Source organism: Geotrypetes seraphini, chromosome 7 (assembly GCF_902459505.1).
Source record: "Geotrypetes seraphini chromosome 7, aGeoSer1.1, whole genome shotgun sequence".
NCBI classification, from domain to species: Eukaryota; Metazoa; Chordata; class Amphibia; order Gymnophiona; family Dermophiidae; genus Geotrypetes; species Geotrypetes seraphini.
This window is the reverse complement of record NC_047090.1, coordinates 115,737,209-115,756,810: the sequence shown is the minus strand read 5'-3', so window position 1 is coordinate 115,756,810 and position 19,602 is coordinate 115,737,209. Positions and strand designations below refer to the sequence as shown.

At 41.8% G+C, this 19,602-nt stretch overlaps 1 protein-coding gene across 3 annotated transcripts in view; it reads right to left on the bottom strand.

Moving 5' to 3' along the window:
• RPAP1 (RNA polymerase II associated protein 1) overlaps positions 1-19,602 on the bottom strand; it is a 207,663-nt gene that overhangs the window by 107,632 nt on the left and 80,429 nt on the right. For all 3 annotated transcript variants that reach the window (XM_033952096.1, XM_033952094.1, XM_033952095.1), the window contains exons 2-5: positions 15,792-15,982; positions 14,327-14,475; positions 13,647-13,739; positions 8,248-8,425 (exon numbers count right to left, since the gene is read on the bottom strand). In XM_033952096.1, the coding sequence (XP_033807987.1) occupies positions 8,248-8,425; positions 13,647-13,739; positions 14,327-14,475; positions 15,792-15,951 (580 nt within the window). In that variant the 5' untranslated portion in view covers positions 15,952-15,982. The remainder of the gene's footprint in view (positions 1-8,247; positions 8,426-13,646; positions 13,740-14,326; positions 14,476-15,791; positions 15,983-19,602) is intronic.

The following is a 19,602-nucleotide window of genomic DNA, read 5'->3' as shown; positions in this document are numbered from 1 at the left end:
TTATTAGGATTTTATATACCGCCTATCAAGGTTATCTAAGCGGTTTTTACAATCAGGTACTCAAGCATTTTCCCTATCTGTCCCGGTGGGCTCACAATCTATCTAACGTACCTGGGGCTGTGGAGGATTAAGTGACTTGCCCAGGGTCACAAGGAGCAGCGCGGGGTTTTGAACACTATCATTGCACCGAGATTTAAACACCCACTTCCTCATAAGCTTTTAACTACTCTTTTTTATATCTATGCTTTGTTTTGTACAAATTATTATATCTGGCCGTATATGAAACAATGCTGTTTAGTCACAAGGATCAAGTATCAATGTAGAATAACCCAGGTGATAACGTCTTTTTCACCCTTATTTCCCTGTGCACAAAAGAGAGCTTTTCCACAGATTTATTTGCCCTCAGAGATGCCACCAGAAGATCACCATATCATATCTTCTGGCTTTACGCACCAAATCGTCATAGGTACAAAAATATTTAGTGTGTGTCTATTTCATGTATTTTTTGTTTTTTAGTTTTTAACCTTAAAACTATAAATATTTTAAAGAAATTTTTAAAGAAATTTTTCAGCGTTAGAAATACTTAGCTGGCTGGTGGTAAATGATGGTAAGGGATTAATGAGCCAACATGTTTCACCCTTGGAGGGGGTTTCCTCAGGGCTACTATCCCTACGATAAGAGTATAAAAAATCTTATATCAGTAGGAGAAATGCTAAGTATAGACATAATAACAAGCACACTATAAATAATACCCATGCTTGCCTACCTTTTCCTGCTAGTTGCTCACGACATGACCACCCAGTAAAAGTTTTTCGGAAATGGCCGCGGCGTGTTAATCCTCGTCTTTAAATGCTCCCAAAACCCGGAAGTGAGGTATAGAGGGGAGGGGCTTATTGCCCGATCCCTTACACCACCACTAATACCGGAGGGACGTTATATCAAATTGTTCATCCTAAATTTACTACCTCCTATGGGGTTATCGGGGGGGGGAAGAGGCTCCAATAGAGAGGTCACAGAAGAGATGGCCATTCCAATTCCAGGTTTAACCCGTATGGCATCACCGTGTTCAGGCGGTAGATCCACCTCTGTTCCAGGTAATTCAGTTTAGCCTCTAAATCACCCTCCATCCCTTGGGTATTTAACATTTCGATCACCCTCCACCTAATGTGGGACACTTCGTGTTTTTTCAACTGCCAATGGTGGACTAGGGGAGCTGTCAGATTTCCTGTGAGTATTCTTGATTTGTGTTCATTTAATCTCACATGTATAGCACGTTTGGTGCGGCCCACGTATACCAAAGAACATGGGCAAACAATGATGTAAATAACCCAAGTCGTTTTACACGAAGTATATGTCTTAGCCTGAATCCTTCTGCCTGTACGTGGGTCGCACCACTCGCTACCCACAATGGTCTTGTCACACCATTGGCACTGGTGACAAGGGGTATGGGAGCCTACTGAATTTTGGATCGGGTTGTTTCGTTTCAAGAGCTGGCCTATAGTAGTGCCCTTGGTGTATGTGAACAGGGGGAGGTCAACCAAACCCCTGAGATCCTTTAATATAGGCCAATGTTGTTTGATGATATTAACCATGGTCATAACCACATCCGAATATGGAAGGACACATACTAAGCCTAGCTCCCCCCCGATTGATTTGGGTCCCCTCTCTACGTCATCCAAAAGTGCTTCCCGGTGGGAATAGCGCGCCCTCACGATAGCCACACAGGTACGTTCATACCTTAAGGACTCCTCCCATTTTCTCAGAAAACTTGGAGAGGTGAATAATCTTCCCTCCAATTGTTACATGGTCACATTGGATATAGTGTCCCTATATACAAGAATCCCCCAGAGTGGGGCTATGGACATTATCAAAGAAGTGTTGGGAGCGAGACAAGGAACCCCGAGAATTACCACGGACTTTCTGATGTCCTTAGCAGGATGGGTTATTGAAGACAATTACTTTGTATATGACAAAATCTACTACAAACAGACCCAGGGTGTGGCGATGGGGTCCACATTTGCCCCGTCGGTGGCAACTTTATATGTGGGACGATTTGAAGAGCAATCCATATACCCATCCACACATTTTATGGCCAATGTGAGACTATGGCTTAGGTTCCTAGATGACATTTTCATTTTGTGGACTGGATCTGAGGAGGATCTGAAGGGTTTTATCCAGTGGATCAATACGATCGATCACAACTTACAATTTACAGCTACGTACAATTTGTCACATATTGAATTTTTGGACATCGCCGTATATAGGGTGGGTGACACTTTTGAGACAACCTTATATAGGAAACCAGTGGCGAGAAACAATCTATTGCACTTTGCCAGTTTCCACCCTTACAAACTTAAGACCAGCCTTCCTATTAGCCAGTTCCTGAGAGCCAGGAGGGTGTGCTCCGAACTCACTGAATTTCAGCGGGTGGCTAAAGATGTCAGCCAGAGATTCAGGATTCGGGGGTACCCGGAAAAATGTATATGTCAGGCATATGTGAGGGCGCGCTATTCCCACCGGGAAGCACTTTTGGATGACGTAGAGAGGGGACCCAAATCAATCGGGGGGGAGCTAGGCTTAGTATGTGTCCTTCCATATTCGGATGTGGTTATGACCATGGTTAATATCATCAAACAACATTGGCCTATATTAAAGGATCTCAGGGGTTTGGTTGACCTCCCCCTGTTCACATACACCAAGGGCACTACTATAGGCCAGCTCTTGAAACGAAACAACCCGATCCAAAATTCAGTAGGCTCCCATACCCCTTGTCACCAGTGCCAATGGTGTGACAAGACCATTGTGGGTAGCGAGTGGTGCGACCCACGTACAGGCAGAAGGATTCAGGCTAAGACATATACTTCGTGTAAAACGACTTGGGTTATTTACATCATTGTTTGCCCATGTTCTTTGGTATACGTGGGCCGCACCAAACGTGCTATACATGTGAGATTAAATGAACACAAATCAAGAATACTCACAGGAAATCTGACAGCTCCCCTAGTCCACCATTGGCAGTTGAAAAAACACGAAGTGTCCCACATTAGGTGGAGGGTGATCGAAATGTTAAATACCCAAGGGATGGAGGGTGATTTAGAGGCTAAACTGAATTACCTGGAACAGAGGTGGATCTACCGCCTGAACACGGTGATGCCATACGGGTTAAACCTGGAATTGGAATGGCCATCTCTTCTGTGACCTCTCTATTGGAGCCTCTTCCCCCCCCCCCCCGATAACCCCATAGGAGGTAGTAAATTTAGGATGAACAATTTGATATAACGTCCCTCCGGTATTAGTGGTGGTGTAAGGGATCGGGCAATAAGCCCCTCCCCTCTATACCTCACTTCCGGGTTTTGGGAGCATTTAAAGACGAGGATTAACACGCCGCGGCCATTTCCGAAAAACTTTTACTGGGTGGTCATGTCGTGAGCAACTAGCAGGAAAAGGTAGGCAAGCATGGGTATTATTTATAGTGTGCTTGTTATTATGTCTATACTTAGCATTTCTCCTACTGATATAAGATTTTTTATACTCTTATCGTAGGGATAGTAGCCCTGAGGAAACCCCCTCCAAGGGTGAAACATGTTGGCTCATTAATCCCTTACCATCATTTACCACCAGCCAGCTAAGTATTTCTAACGCTGAAAAATTTCTTTAAAAATTTCTTTAAAATATTTATAGTTTTAAGGTTAAAAACTAAAAAACAAAAAATACATGAAATAGACACACACTAAATATTTTTGTACCTATGACGATTTGGTGCGTAAAGCCAGAAGATATGATATGGTGATCTTCTGGTGGCATCTCTGAGGGCAAATAAATCTGTGGAAAAGCTCTCTTTTGTGCACAGGGAAATAAGGGTGAAAAAGACGTTATCACCTGGGTTGTTTTGTACAAAAGCATATATATATATATATATATATATATATATAATATATATATTTTTTTTTTTTTTTTAAAGAGTGGTTAAAGGCTTATGAAGAGGTGGGTGTTTAAATCTCGGTGCAATGAGAGTGTTTGAGCACTGAGTGTCACCGCTGAAGCCTATGACAAATTATTGCTGAAAATTTTAAAAGCTGTGAAGAGATACTAGATAGTAGATTATCTCATGCACCTACAATAGTGTTGTGATCACTTCCAGCAAGTAACTTTTAGGCCTTAGGTGAGATCTCTCAAGGACCAAGCTGTAAGACAAGAGGGAGATGGGTCTTCCATCACTACCAGAAACTGTACCAGAAGACTGCTCTTCAGACAAACTGAGATCCTCTTCTATTCTTTGTGTGACCAAGCCTATATACCATGGCCTTCAGGCACAAACCAGACCTATGAAAATGATTAGGCCAAGATGTGACACTAGGTACAGCAAAACAGTACTCAGAAGATGCCACAGTCAAAACAAAACAGTGGTGAGAAAATCTTTTTGGATTCAATGATGGTGATCAAAGTGCATCATATAGTATAATATAAATCACTCCTCTATATTATCAAAGATGATTCCAAAAACTAAACATATTTTTCTAAACTTAAAGTGCAGAAGATGCCACAGGACAGAACACCCCCTTCCAAGGGCCACAACTGCAACAGAGCATCTAATTCTTCTAAGCCCAATGCTCTTCTATGACAGAAGCATTCTTTCTCATAGCTATCAGATTCAATACTGGACTGCCCCACCAGTCCCAAATGAAGGGATAAGGCCTCTCTCTAAAAGTTCCCATTCCCGTGGAACCAGGGATTACCTGCTCAAAAAATCAGCTTGGATATTCTGGATTCCTGTTACCGGGGCCACTGGCAAAGCTCTCAGTCAGGTCTTTGCCCACCTGAACAATTAAGATGTCTCCCACGATATCAGCTTCTTTTTGTGCCTCCCTGACAGTTGCAAAACACTGCAATAGTGTCATCAGAAAATATTGACTGTCCTGCCTCAAAGCAACTATTCAAAAGCTTTCAGACTCCTCCAAAATGCCTTTGCTTCCAATCTGTTGACTGACCAGCAGGCTTCCATCAACAATTAGCACCCCTGAGCTACTTGATTTTGATAGCAAGCTCCCCAATAAACCAGGCTGGCATCTACTGTCACTGCAATCCAGTCTAGCATTTAAAGCCCCATGCTTTGCTTCAGGTTCTGTGTCTGCAGGCACCAATTCAGATTGGTTCTGGCTTCTGGTGGCCAAGGAATCCTGGTGCTAGTCTGTGCAAACTCTGAGTTACAATGGTCCATACATGACTTTGAAGTAGTCTCATATGCATCAAGGCCCATGGAAACACCTTGATCACTGCTGCCATATTACTTGGAACCTGCTTGTATCTACATGGTACTTAAAATTTTGCTAGCTTCAATCTGGCCTTCCTTTCCAACTTATCAAATCATGCTTCCAGGTACTCCAAGCACTGCGATGGCTCTTAACAAAGTTTACAATCCAACCAAGACACAACAGTTGATCTAATCAGGTTCTTGCCCACTGGTTCTCCGACTTCACCCATATGAGCCAGTAATCCAAATAAGGATGGACCAAGATGCCATCCTTGTGCAGGGCTGCACCACTACAACCTTACCTTTGAGAAAGTGTGCTGGACTATCACCAGACTGAAAAGCAACATCCAGATCTGATAGTGAGTTCCTGAGATCACAAACCTCAGAAACATCTAATTAACCTTCCATAATGGCATATGAAGGTGTAATTCTTTGAAATCCAAGGATGTGAGTAATTTCCCCTTGTGAACAGATACTATCACTGAATGCAAGGTTTCTATCCAGAAACAGGGATATTGTAGCACTAAGTTTTCACCCTTCTGATCCAAAACAGGGAAACAGAAGCATAATTGTTTGTAAATGTGTTTCTTTAAGTGATGATTTTCTCTGTTCGCTGATTTTCCGAAGGATTTGATCATTTGTGTTCATCTGTTTAATTTTGTTCCAAAATTTTATGTATGTACCATTTTTGTAAACTGTTTTGGTTTAAAATGGCATAGAAAATTTAAAAATAAAATAAAATAAGTTTGTGGGAACACAAAGCAGGTTATTTAATGTGCTCCATTCTTCCTTGAGCACAAGGACTACTGTGCTCTGAGGGCCTTCACTGCCACTCTCTTGCCTGGAATCTGTCAGGGAATTATCATAAAAGTATCTGCAAGATGGTAGGAAAATTCCACAATACAATCGAGCACCCATCAGTCCAAAGGGATCTGGGTTCCCTCTTTGAAAAAGGACCTCTGCACATTATCCCAACTTTTGGACTTCTCCCAGTTCCAACTTTCCTGGAATACTCTCAAGTAAAGGGCTAAGAGCACTGAAAAACTATTTATATGCCTGGGCAACAGTATCTTGTGTTTCAAAGTGTCAGTTTGCTTGGGTGAGTGTTTGCTCCTCCTTCGGGCCTATCCTCCAGCAGTCTCTAAGATTTCAACTCTCCTAGATCTTTTACCAACTTCTCCAAAAGAGAAGATTCCTCTCAAAGGGTAAACTTCTCAAGTAGGTTATTGAGGTGACATTTGACACCTAATTTTGCAATCTTAACAGACATCTAGCCGATACTACCACTGCCAACCTCGTGCAGGGGTCCTAAATAAATAATACAGGGCTTCATATGCCAATTCAGTTTTCAGCTAAAGATATCTTTAGGTTCCAGCAACATATCCTCTGATTGCCCTGTAGGGAGCTGTTAACCCAAAGCAAGGCGGCTCTGGACATATATCCACTGCAGACTGCAGTATGCAAGGTCAACACCACCACCTCAAATGCCTGGCTCATCAATGACTTGATCTTCAAATCCTGCATATTCTTAAGCGTGATGCTGCACTCAGCTGGAATAGTGATCGTTTGTGTTACTGTTGTGACTGGTGCATCAACCTTTGGTATTCTCAGTCTCTCTCTTTTTGCTCAGCAATTAAGGGATATAATTTCCCTATAGTCACCCACTCTGGAGGTCACCTTCCAAAGTATCCCATTCTCTCAAAATTTAAACTCTGATCATCTGATGGACAGGAAAGGGCTTTGTGGACTCAAAGTGCCTCTAGACCGTATACTGAACACCTCCAACTCCAAGATAATCAAATAGGTGATCTCTCTGGAACACATGCACTAGAGGGGTTATCTCTTTCTCCAATGAGGATAATACTTCCCTCCAGAATCTCTCTGGCCAAATCCTCTGGGTTTCTCAAACTACTTTAGCTTGAGTGCTTAAGAGTCGATAACAGAGACTACTAATTGGTCATCCCAGTCTTCTTAGGTATCCACAGTGAACCGAGATGAGGTTCCAAGCCAAGCAAGTCTCTTAACTCTGCTTCAAGCAGAAAGCCTTATGCCTCAAAACAAACTCCAGGGGAAAAAAATCCCTAGAAGCATTTCTACCCAGAATCTCCCTCTCAGCAATTCCTGCTTTGGATACTGCTTATCTTCACCCTGTTCTCTCCATACCCCATGACCTCTTAGTAAGGGGGAGGGGTGGAATCCAAGACAACCAGGAGCACATAGCTCCCAACTGACAAAAATAGCTATTGCTCCCACACAGATTTTTCTTATCACATCCTCCCTCAGGACCCATGCAACCCAAGACAGTTATATCAAATTTGTTTCACGGACCTAGAGTGCATGGGAGGGACAACAATGCCCCAAGTCCCCACATCAAGAGTATGACTTAAAACTCCACAAGGGCAGCCATGCAGTCATATGCTGCCTCATCTCCCCTCTTCCACAGTATGACTTACCCTCTGTTGCCGGAATGACCACTGAAGCTGCCTTCAGTTCTGTCCCTGAACAGCTGAGTCCCACTGCCGGTAACATCTTATCCACAATACCTCAGCCAACCTGAATGGTTGATGCCTCTTTCTCTAAATGCCAACTGTCTTTTTTCTTTCTTTTTTTGTTTAAACTAATTATAGCCACTCTTCCAGGTTATCAGCCTTGGCTCCAGACTGACTCCAAGAAAAGTTCAAGCACTGCCTCCCTCTTACACACATGCTGTCTACACTCAACTGGTGCCCAGTTCTCCAACTGGACCCCAGGAACATCAACAGAATACTAGACTGCATGAGTAGCCCATCTACCATCTGCTGGAGACAGAGAATACTGAGGAGAAGCAGGCTTCACAGTGCCATTCAAAGGGCAAAGCTCATACACTTTGTCTCTGCTAGCAAAGAGGCATAGCCCATATGTCTCACCTGGTGTGGTGAAGGACTAAGATAAAAAGAATTTGTGGCAGTTTCTAAACCCAACTCTGGTTTACAAGTCTCAGCAACTGTGTGACTTACCTTGATCATCCTTAAATGGAACATCCTGGGCCAATGTAAAAGAACGGCTATTATCCGGAACTACCCCTGTAGTCAGTTGGCTGGTTTCAACAGCAGGCTGGGACATTACTGCAGCCCCAGTTGCTCTCTTAGAAGCTACTAGCTGTGCAAAGATGCTTCTTCCATTCGCTGCTTTCTCCTGTAGGAGGGGGTAAGAAAGACAGCATGAATACAAGACATTTAGGGGGCCCTTCCAATTAGGTTCTCTGATAATGCCCAAGAGGATCGTATTCTATGAAGACATCTGGGAACCCAGGAGTCATTTAGACCATAGATCTGGCTTAACTGCAGGCATAGGCAAGTGTGATATAGTATTCTGTAAGCAACATATGTAAATGAGAGCACTGCCCATGTCTTACCCATGCTCTGCCCACATGTACCCACCATTTGCAGTTATGAACTGCAAGACTTAGGCACACCCTTACAGAACAGCACTTAGGATGCTTATGCACATAAGTGCAAATTTTTTCCACATTTATAAGTGCAAAAGCCAAATTGTCAATATATTATGCCGTATTTTTCGCTCCATAAGACACACCCTAGATTTAGAGGAGGATAACAAGAAAAAAAAAATTCTGAACCAAATTGTGCACCCAGCCTCTCTCACTCCCTGCCAGGCTCTGCACCCAGTCCCCCCTCCCTGCCAGGCTCTGCACCCTGTCCCCCCTCCTTGCCAGGCTCTGCACCCTGTCCCCCCTTCCCTGCAAGGCTCTCCTCCCTGCCATGCTCTGCACCCTGTCCCCCCTTCCCTGCCAGGCTCTGTACCCTGTCCCACTGCCCTGAAATGTAACCTGCCTCCCCTCACCTCTGGTGGTCTAGTGGTAGGCTGAGACAGGACGGATCCGTCCCAACCGACTAACAATTTTTTCCTTCTCTACCCCCCCCCCATTCCCAGTACCTTTTTAAAACACCTCACCTGCCCTATTAAACACACACACCCCCTTACCTGCCCTTCTTTCCTTTTAAACCCTCCCCCCCCCCCCGCACCACAGTACCATTTTTTTATTTTTTAAATGCAAGATATCAGGGATGTTTATTTCCAAAAGCTAACATTTAAATTAATAAATGCAAAATAAAATATTTTTTTCTACCTTTGTTGTTTGAAAGTGTTTTGGTTTTTTGGGTAATTTACTTTGACTCCCAAGTCCATGGCCGCAACCAACTCCTGACAGACGGCCTCCACCCTGATACCCTGACTCCGCTATTACTGAGGAATCACTATGGTAGAGCAGGGGTATCAATTCCAACCCCAATCCACCCAGTCCTTTCCCAACTGGGCTTCTAACTCGCTAGCATATACCTGCTGCAGGGGAACTACATTCTCTGCAGTTACACCCTTTGGCATGGTCACCAAGTCTCCAGATGTCTCAGACCGATCCCAATAATTTAAATAGGCTTCAAACATCAGACTCACAAAGTCAGGGATCTTCAAGTAGTTCAGGGATTGCACTAGCTCCAGGGATTGTACTGGCTCTTCCAACCCAGATCCTCTAAAACCTGGACAACTTGCACCACTGCTTTACTGCAGTGCAAATTTTCAGCATGGAGATTTCAAAACTGAAGATGCAGCAAGGTCTGGGAGGCTTCAAATGGTGTCAACTCCTGAAATTGTTTACCATGTCCATGACCTAATTTTTGCAGATTGGTAAATATCGACTAAAACAATTGCTGAGACACTACAGATATCCAGGGAATGTGTTGGGTGTATAATCCACGAGCAGCTAGGTATGCAGAATTTGTCAGCCAAGTGGGTGCCCAAATGTTTGAATGCTGATGAGAAATGACAGAGTGGACACTTCCAAGTTGATTTTGCAGCATCTTCAGCGAGCTGGTGCCAACCTTTTGGTTACTATTGATGAAACATGGTTACACCACTATGATCCTGAGATAAAATAGTCCATGAAATGGTGGGGCTCAGGTTCTCCAAGGCCAAGGAAATTCAAAACCCAAAGATCAGCAGGAAAGGTAATGGCCAAAGTGTTTTGGAATGGCAGACTAGGGGCCAAATGGTTAATACAAAATACTACTATAACTTGCTGTGTCAATTAAAGGAGATATTGAAACAAAAAAGGAGAGGGAAGATGTGGAAAGGAGCTCTCTTTTTGCAAGACAATGCACCTGCTCATAAGGCTGGCAAAACGATAGATGTTCTGACGTAGTTGGGATTTCGTGGGTAAACCATCCACTCTACTTACCCAGGTGTCCGAGTCTGGAGGGATTGAATTCTATAAGAACATCACAGGGAATTTTGGACAGAAAATTTAGTGAATTTTAGTCTATAGAGCAGACCTTGGTAAAGGATAAACTATTAATACATTATAAATTGGAAGCAACTGAAATTCAGTTGAGATGCTTGATCTAAGATTTGTGAATTTTCCCAAATCCCCAGTTTTATCATCTAAGGAAATGGTTAAGAAATATCTAAAAGAGGTCTTACAAATTTTGAAAGAAGCTATGCCTCCAATAACTAGAGTATGTTATATAACGGCTAATGATTAACCTGTGGGTATTTCATCAAATAACCTGGAGTTGACAAATTTCTGGATGATTTCATACAAGAAGTTTAGTCTTTTGCTACTTCGATAGCTACATTTGTCCCTGAACCAGAATGTAATTGGATTTTGAGACTATATTTCAAATATAAGGATGCATTGTTTTGTGGTCATCATATTTTTATATTTCCTGATTTCTCCATAGCTACACAGGTGAAACACAAGGATCTTTTTGGCCCTTTGCGTCCTTGGGGCAAATTTTTTTCCTATAGTTTCCATATAAATGCTGTATAAAATTTGAGTGTAGTAATTATGTTTTCTTTGACCCTAAACAATTGAATAGTTTTATTGTGGGTAAGAAGACTATCTAATCTTATTGTCACAGACATTCTACCTTAAGGATAAGCTATAAATAGCAATTGTCTATCTCCTGATATGATTTTTTTCTCCTGACTTGTTGTAGACAACTGTAATAAAGAGCTATTTTGGATAAGAGATTTTCTCTGCAAGAGGTTGTGAATCTGCAGTTGGCCCTGATGAAGAAAATGAAACAGGGTGCTCTGTTGGGCAATAAGCTTTCACACATTGAAGATAAGTATCTTCTTGCGCTGAAATTTTTTGATTTAGTATATGCTAGACTTAAAAGCACATATTTTCAGTGACTATTTTTAGTTTCAGTTTAAATTCTCACCATAATTGGGATTCTTACAACTATAATTTTACGTGGTTAGGAGGATGATGTAATTAGAGGTGTGAATTTATGCAGAAGGTTGTCCGTAGGGCTCTGAGTTGTTCAGGTCCTCACAGAAAACCAACTCCTTCCACATTTTACTCACAATCTTCACCTTTTATTGTGTTATGCAATAGTTAGCCATAACACAACAGATGTTGGATCAAAATAAATTCAGTGAATTAGGATGAGATGAGGACTGGTTTTGTCCTAAAGCATTAAACAATTCAAACTCCCCTCAACCAAGTCTTGGCTTTCTTGTTTAGAGTTTGGTTTTTATACCATCCATTTTCTAATTAGGGATCCTCTGTGTTCATCCCATTCCTTTTTGAATTCCATCACCATTTTTGTCTCTACCTCCTCCCTTGAGAGGGCATTCCAGGTATTGGCCACCCTCTCCATGAACAAGAATTTCTTGACTTTACTCCTAAGTCTACCACCCCGCAACTTTAATTCATGTCCTCTAGTTTTACCATGTCTCCATCTCTAGAAAAGATTTGTTTCTATTAATATCTTTCAAGTATTTAAACATACAAGTTTTATTAGGATTTTATATACCGCCTATCAAGGTTATCTAAGCGGTTTTACAATCAGGCACTCAAGCATTTTCCCTATCTGTCCCGGTGGGCTCACAATCTATCTAACGTACCTGGGGCTATGGAGGATTAAGTGACTTGCCCAGGGTCACAAGGAGTAGTGTATTATATCCCTGTTCATTCTTTCCTATAAGGTCTTCCAGTCTCTTATCATACTTCTTTTGATGCAAACCCTATACCATTTTTGTCACCTTCCTCTGAACCAGGTCAAGACTTTTTATATCCTCAGCAAAATATTGTCTCCAAAATTGAACAAAATACTCCAAGTGGGGCCCCACCAACAATTCGTACAGGGGCATCAACTTCTCCTTTCTTCTGCTAAAGGGGAAAGTGTCACAGTGGTTAAAGCTACAGCCTCAGCACCCTGGGGTTGTGGCTTCAAACCCACGCTGCTCCTTGTGACCCTGGGTAAGTCACTTAATCCCCCCATTGCCCCAGGTACATTAGATAGATTGTGAGCCCACCGGGACAGACAGGGAAAAATGCTTGAGTACCTGAATAAACTCATATAAACCGTTCTGATCTCTCCTAGGAGAACGGTACAGAAAATTGAATAAATAAATTCCTCTCTCTATGCAGCCTAGCAACCTTCTGGATATGGCCGCCGCCTTGTCAGAGAGAAGAAAGAACACTGCACAGTATGAGACCAGCAATCAAAAAAACTTTTGCAGGTCTTTGTTAAATGAAAATCTTTTACAGAGACTAGAACTGCAATCCCTAACAACCTGCAGAATCAACAGGGTTCATTCTCCATTAGTGGCAACTTAAGACTGATGGGAGTTTCTGTGAAAAAGAATTTTGAACAGTACTTGCCGTAATACCAAGAGCTAGTCAAAATCTTTTAACACTGGTGTCATATTATTGCAATAGGAGTGGCTGGTAATAATGAATTTTGTATTAGTTATATAGTATGAAAATTAACATATTTAGAAACCTTAATAAAACTAACTAGAATAGCAACTCCTTAGAGGACCAAAACCTGCATCATTACCATTAGAACAGGCTGCAGGAAATATGCCTTGACCCAGCTTCTGCTTACAATTACTGCCCTGTCATATGGTGGCAACTGAAGTAGGAGATTCTAAAACAGTCTCACTAAAACTACAAGCAAACTTTCCCCAAGTGCCTTACAAAGCAGCCACCACTCCTCTGAAGGTAAGAAATTAAGCTTCTTAATACAGCTAGCCCATCACCCTCCCCCAGAGTATTTCTGAGGGCCTGTTGGCCACAATTTTGATCCATTCTTCCTGGGAACTAGATATTAGCTTTCAAACTAAACAGAGAAAGGATATACCAACTAACACAAGCAGATGATTCTGGTACTGGTATCCTTCATTTGATGCAATTGTTGTAAAGAAAATAATCAGTTAGCAAAATAAAACTATAGAATAAAACAGTCAAAGTGAACCGGTGCAAAATGTTGAGTTGGTACATGGATACAGAAAACATCTGATAACCCCATGTCCTTACTGCACTGGGACCACAGTTGAATCCCACCCTGGAAGTATTCAAACATCACCAATTCAGAAGCAGCATTCTTACCTCACGCTGTATTTCTGAGCGATGAAAGACTCTGGGGAATGGATCTCCAGTAGGAATAGGCACAGTGACAGCTGCACTGCTCGTATCTCGTTCCTGAATGATGAAAAAAACCCAAATGAAAATGAAGCATGCCGTCTGACTCTATCCCTGTGATTTTTTCAAACCACGAAATATAACTCCTCTATGGTATACAGCCACAACCCTTGTCTGTATCAACTTATCATTTAATAAATTTATATGTCTTATTCCAAGAAAAGTAAAGCAGCTCTATATCCAGCACCACCCTTGAGGGATGAAAGGGGGGGGGGGGAAATGCAAATCAGAACAACCCCCCTTAGTTCCCAGGCATGGCAATTTTTGAGAGACAGAGACCTATACTCTTGTTATACATGCCTTTACCCTTACAGATCTACACATTTAAATTTTAGTATGAAACCAGCACAGAAGACAAATGCAGATAAGGGGTGCTGCCGCCACTATAAGCTACTGAAAAGAGGGGTGAAAGAATCCCTTCAGATAGGGGAGAGAAATATATCAAGAAGCAGTATGCCAGGAGGGGAGGGAAAGATTAAAAAAAGCACAAAAAGACCTGCCCCAACAATTTGATTTGTCCCAGACCCCTTCTACTCCCCTAATCTCACATACCAGTCAGTTTTCTTATAAATCTGACAAGGACATACAATAATTTTTGAGAAGACAGCAGTAATGTGTCGATCATGACGTTCCAGGATCGCCTCAGGATCATCATCAGTAAAGCGGACGTGGTCATTTTTGAATTTTGACTTCTTTGGAGGAGCTGGAGTCAGAACTGGAGGCACATCAGGAAAATCTGAGAATGCCATAAAATAAATTTTTAAGATACTGTTCATTGATCTAAGCAGCCTTTGTAAGAGTTATTTATAAGGTTTAAATAATGAACAAGCTACACAATATATCTGCAACTCCAACTATGCCTCTCTTGGTCCCCAAGGAGCTGCTATTAGAGACAGAACTGAATGCAAAAGAGGATTATAGGTACTAAAATAGAGGTTATGAATGTCTTTGCAGAAGAGACAGATGCTTACAAGGAAGAAATGCACTATTATCTGTAACAGGGAAAGACTATCGGCCTCTTTTACAAAGCCGCGCTAATGGCTGCCGCATAGCAACAGCCCCGAAGCCCTTTAAATCTCTATGGGCTTCGGGGCTGTTAGCGCAGCTTTGGAAAAGAGGCCGTATGACTGCAGTATCCAGAAGACAGATATAGCTATAGGATAAAAGAGGTAGGTGGCTAATGGGAGATCAATGCAGATTCTACAATAACGTACACCAGTGCTGAATAAAAGGGCAGATGCCCAGTGAACTTAACAATGAATGTAAAAATGTCCAGAATAACACAGAAGGATGCTGAGGGGTTAAGTGTAGCTACATGTGATGTCAGTGCTGGAAGTAGAAAGGAACAAAAAAGGCAAAAGTGTCAAAAAGAACTCTATGAGTGTGTACGTCAGCCAATCACCACAACCAAACCATACAACACCGACAATAAATATCCTTTTTCCCTCCCGTCGGTTCTGCTCCACCGTATGATCCTGATGAAGGGTTTTTCCCGAAACCGGGCTTGGTTGATCTAATGACTATTTTGGTCTCCTTCAATCTTTATTGACTTCATTTACGTCTGGCTCGTCTTAAAGCTAAGTTGGCTGTTGTTTCATTATGCATCTTGGGGATTAGGCTGGGGAGGACTCTATGAATGTGTTTTCAGTTTTTCACTCTTTCAATAGTTCACAGTTTGTGATTTATTGATATTGATTCAGCACATTTGATTTTGCACACAAGGGGCGCTCTATGATGGTGTGCAGGCGGGGGTGACTCACCTTCGTCTTTGTATGTGGAAGCGCAGGAGTTTGTTCTCCCGTCGCTAAAAACCTCACACTGAGAGCGTCCCTATTTCTAAATTGATATTTATTGTCGGTGTTGTATGGTTTGGTTGTGGTGATTGGCTGACGTACACACTCAGAGTCCTTTTTGACACTTTTGCCTTTTTTGTATCTTTATAAGCACCTTTTGGCAACGTTGAGGAGTTAATTGTGTTAGTGTGGAAGTAGAAAGGAAAGCTATCATGGATTCAACAGTCACACTAACTAAAGAAAAAGCACATGAATTTACCACCAAGTGTCACAACATCCCTCTTCTTCTCTATATTCCCTTTCCTCTTATCTGCCTTCTTCACAATCTGCACAGCAGCTGATGCTTCTGCTGCCAGGAACTGGCTCTGAAACCTCAGCAGGTCTTCCTCTGATTCCCCAGGCTTGGGCCTTGACAACATTGCTTTCTTCTCTTCTGTATGTTCAGAATTTCTGAAATTAAAAGATCCAAACTCTTGAAAAATGATATTTAAAACATGGACAAAATGTTATAGTTTAAGTTTCAAGTTTATTTAAAATATTCGATTTAATCACAAAATCCAAATCCAATGCAATTTACATTTAGTTAAAAATTAGGTTAAAATAAGAATAAAAAAACAAAAAAATAGGACAATTAGTACTGATTATAATAAAATAATGCATATTGAAAAAGGGAGGCGAAAAAAAATGGCTTAAATACAATCCAAAAACAGATAAAAAGGGATAGGTAATGAAACAAGAGGTTGGGGAACGTTACCCACTTAATTTTTACTTGGCAGTGTTCCTAGTCCAATGTAAAATCATAAAATTTAAATGAATCAGTTAAAAGCGTCCTTAAAAAGCCAACTTTTTAGGAGACTTTTAAACTTGCTGAGTAATTTTTCTTCTCTTATGTTGATCGGGAGCGAATTCCAAATTTGAGGAGCTGTAACAGAGAAAATCACATCCCTCCTTGAATAAATGAATTTTAACGAATGGACTACTAGCAAAGATTTTTCTTCAGATCTTAAGGATTTTGTGGGAATATATGGTATTAGAAATCTTTCTAAGAATGCAGGAGCTTTGTTTACTAATATTTTATGTGTGAGCAATGCTATTTTATATGTGATTCTGTGATTTACAGGTAACCAATGCTTTTCCTTTAAAAGTGGAGTTACATGATCAAATTTTTTTTCTTTTTGTAATTATTTTTATTGCGGTATTTTGAAAAATTTGCAGTCTACGTATTTCTTTTAAGGTGGATCCCTTGTACAGGGCGTTGCAATAGTCAATTTTTGATATGACTAGTGAGTGTATTAGAATATTCAACGATGATTCATCAAGGAAAGTGGATAGTTATCTGATCAACCTTAACCTATAGAAGCAGGTTCTTACAAGTGAACTTATTTGATCGTGGTAACTAAGCTTTTGGTCTAATATGACCCCGAGTATCTTCATCTTAGTAACTACCTTAAGTGTAGTTGTATTTATGGTTATATTAGCTCCTAATTCCTGACCCTCCCTATATTCTCCGTTCATTCCATGTCACCACAAACTATTATTTTAAAAGAGCCCCTCCCCATCATCTCTAATCTTCTTGCCTATCTCAACTAAAAAGTATAATTTTCCATTTTAAATGGGACACCTAGGAGGCTAAAGAAGAGCAACTGTGTTGCATAGTTAGATAGATTGCATTAAAACAGAATTGGTCTCATTTGTTCTAATACTTTGGATATTTTCTTTAACAGTACAGTATGGTATATGTTTTCTGTTTTTCCAGTTTCTAAATATGGTTCACACTTTTCATAAAAGCAAAATATTTTTAACCTCTTTAACCTTAATCCTCTCGTCAGTGCTCTAGTCTACATCTATATATTACATACTAGTCTTTAAGCCCGTTACATTAATGAGTGCTAGAATAGATGTGTGTGTGTCTGTTTCTCTGTTTTTCTTTCTCTCTCTCTCTCCTTGGCCGCTTTCTGTCTGTCTGTCTTTCTTTCTGTCTGTCTGTCTGTCTCTCTCTCCTTGGCCGCTGTCTGTCTGTCTTTCTTTCTTTCTGTCTCTCTCTTTTCTCGGCTGTCCACCACCACCCCTTGCCTGCTACCCCTGTCCAGCAGTAGCCCTTCTCCCTTCCTTTTACCTCCCCCGTGTCCAGCAGCACCCCTTCCCTGCTCCCCCTGTCCAGCAGCAGCCTTTCTCCCTTTGTTTTATCTCTCCCCTGTCCAGCAGCACCTCTTCCCTGCCCCCCCTTGTCCAGCAGTAGGCCTTCTCCCTTCCTTTTACCTCCCCCCTGTCCAGCAGCATCCCTTCCCTGCTCCCCCTGTCCAGCAGCAGCCCTTCTCCCTTCGTTTTACCTCCCCCCTGTCCAGCAGCACCTCTTCCCTGCTCCCCGTCCAGTAGTAGGCCTTCTTCCTTCCTTTTACCTACCCCCCTGTCCAGCAGCACCTCTTACCTGCTCTCCCTGTCCAGTAGTAGGCCTTCTCCTTTCCCTGCTCCCCTATCCAGCATCCGCTAGCCCGGGCAGCCTCGAGGCTTTTGCTAGGCCGGCCCACCTCGCATTATCAAAGTGGGCCAGCCTAGCAAATGCTCCGCAACTGCTGCGTTTGCTGGTCCGGGGGTGAGAAGAGGCGTCCCGTCAGTGCAGGAGTCAAACCGCCACCACCGCAGCAAGCCGGCCCGTGCATCGGAAATCGAATTCGGCACGGAGGCACACAGCAAGGTGGCAGGGATCAAAAAACCCTAAGTGCACATGCCCGCTTAGGGTTTTATTATAGAGGATATCAGCACAACTAACACATTCTATATCTACAGTATATTACTGTAAATGAATCAGAATTGTTAACTGTCAGTAGCATAAGAATGGTCAAGCCAGGTCAGGCCCACTATCCTGTTTCTGAGAGTGGCCTCAGAGTTAGTAGTATTACCCAAAAGACTGAAAAACATGGTAGATATATTGGTATGCAGTGACTTGGCCTCCCCCCCTCCCCCCCCAATTTCTAATAGCTGTTTATGCCCTTTTCTTCTATGAGGGCATCTAGATCCTACTGCATTACAATACACAACTCGCTGTCACTACATCCCATGGCAGCAGATTCCACTAGCCTTGGCCTTCAAACTGTTACGGTAACTTTTATTTTCATTGGAGACCCCAATGCTAAGTTTTCTCCCCACAGGGTAAGCAGTAGCACCCACTTCTCTGTGATTAGTTCTTTTCTGCTCATGATCTTGTAGACTTTTATCATGTCCTCCATATCCTGTTCCTTACCAAAAAGCTCTGCTTCTTTCAGCCTAGCTCTATTTACTATTACAGCTGCTCTTTTTTGTAACATACGAATTTCTTTTTTTGAGATGAGGGCAACCAAAGCTGTACATACTATTTTAGGTGTAGTTACACCAAAAGATGTGTGCAAGGACTCCAGAAGACATTAGAACACAGCTCATTTAAATCCCATAATAATAAAGGTATTAGTTGTTCAATGCAGAGGAGTACATAGAAAAATAAACCTAGGGTTTTCTAAAACTTGAGCTTAATTCTGCCATCAGAATTAGTGAAGATTTATGACTATTTCTTCTATTTACTGCAACTGCTTTTCCATTTCAGTTGAAGATGAATTGTGCTAGAATAGTTATTTTTGTACATAAAATAATTGCACAGATTTGCATGCACATATACTGTATGTGGCACAGTGGTTAAACCTACAGCCTCAGCACCCTGAGGTTGTGGGTTCAAACCCACGTTGCTCCTTGCGACCCTGGGCAAGTTACTTAATCTCCCCCATTGCCCCCGGTACATTAGACAGATTGTAAGCCTGCCAGGACAGATAGGGAAAAATGCTCGAGTACCTAAATAAATTCATATAAACCGTTCTAAGCTCCCTGGGGAGAACAGTATAGAAAATTGAATAAATATTAGTAATACAAGAACTACATGAGCAAAATAGAATTCCAGTGCATGTAGTGTCAAATACCCATTCAATTTTTTTAACACATTTAGCTGTTAAGGCAGATGTGTACACATACATCTGACATGCTCTCTCACATTAGTGCATATTTCTTGTGCACAACTTATTTGCATACTGTTTGGTTACAGCATA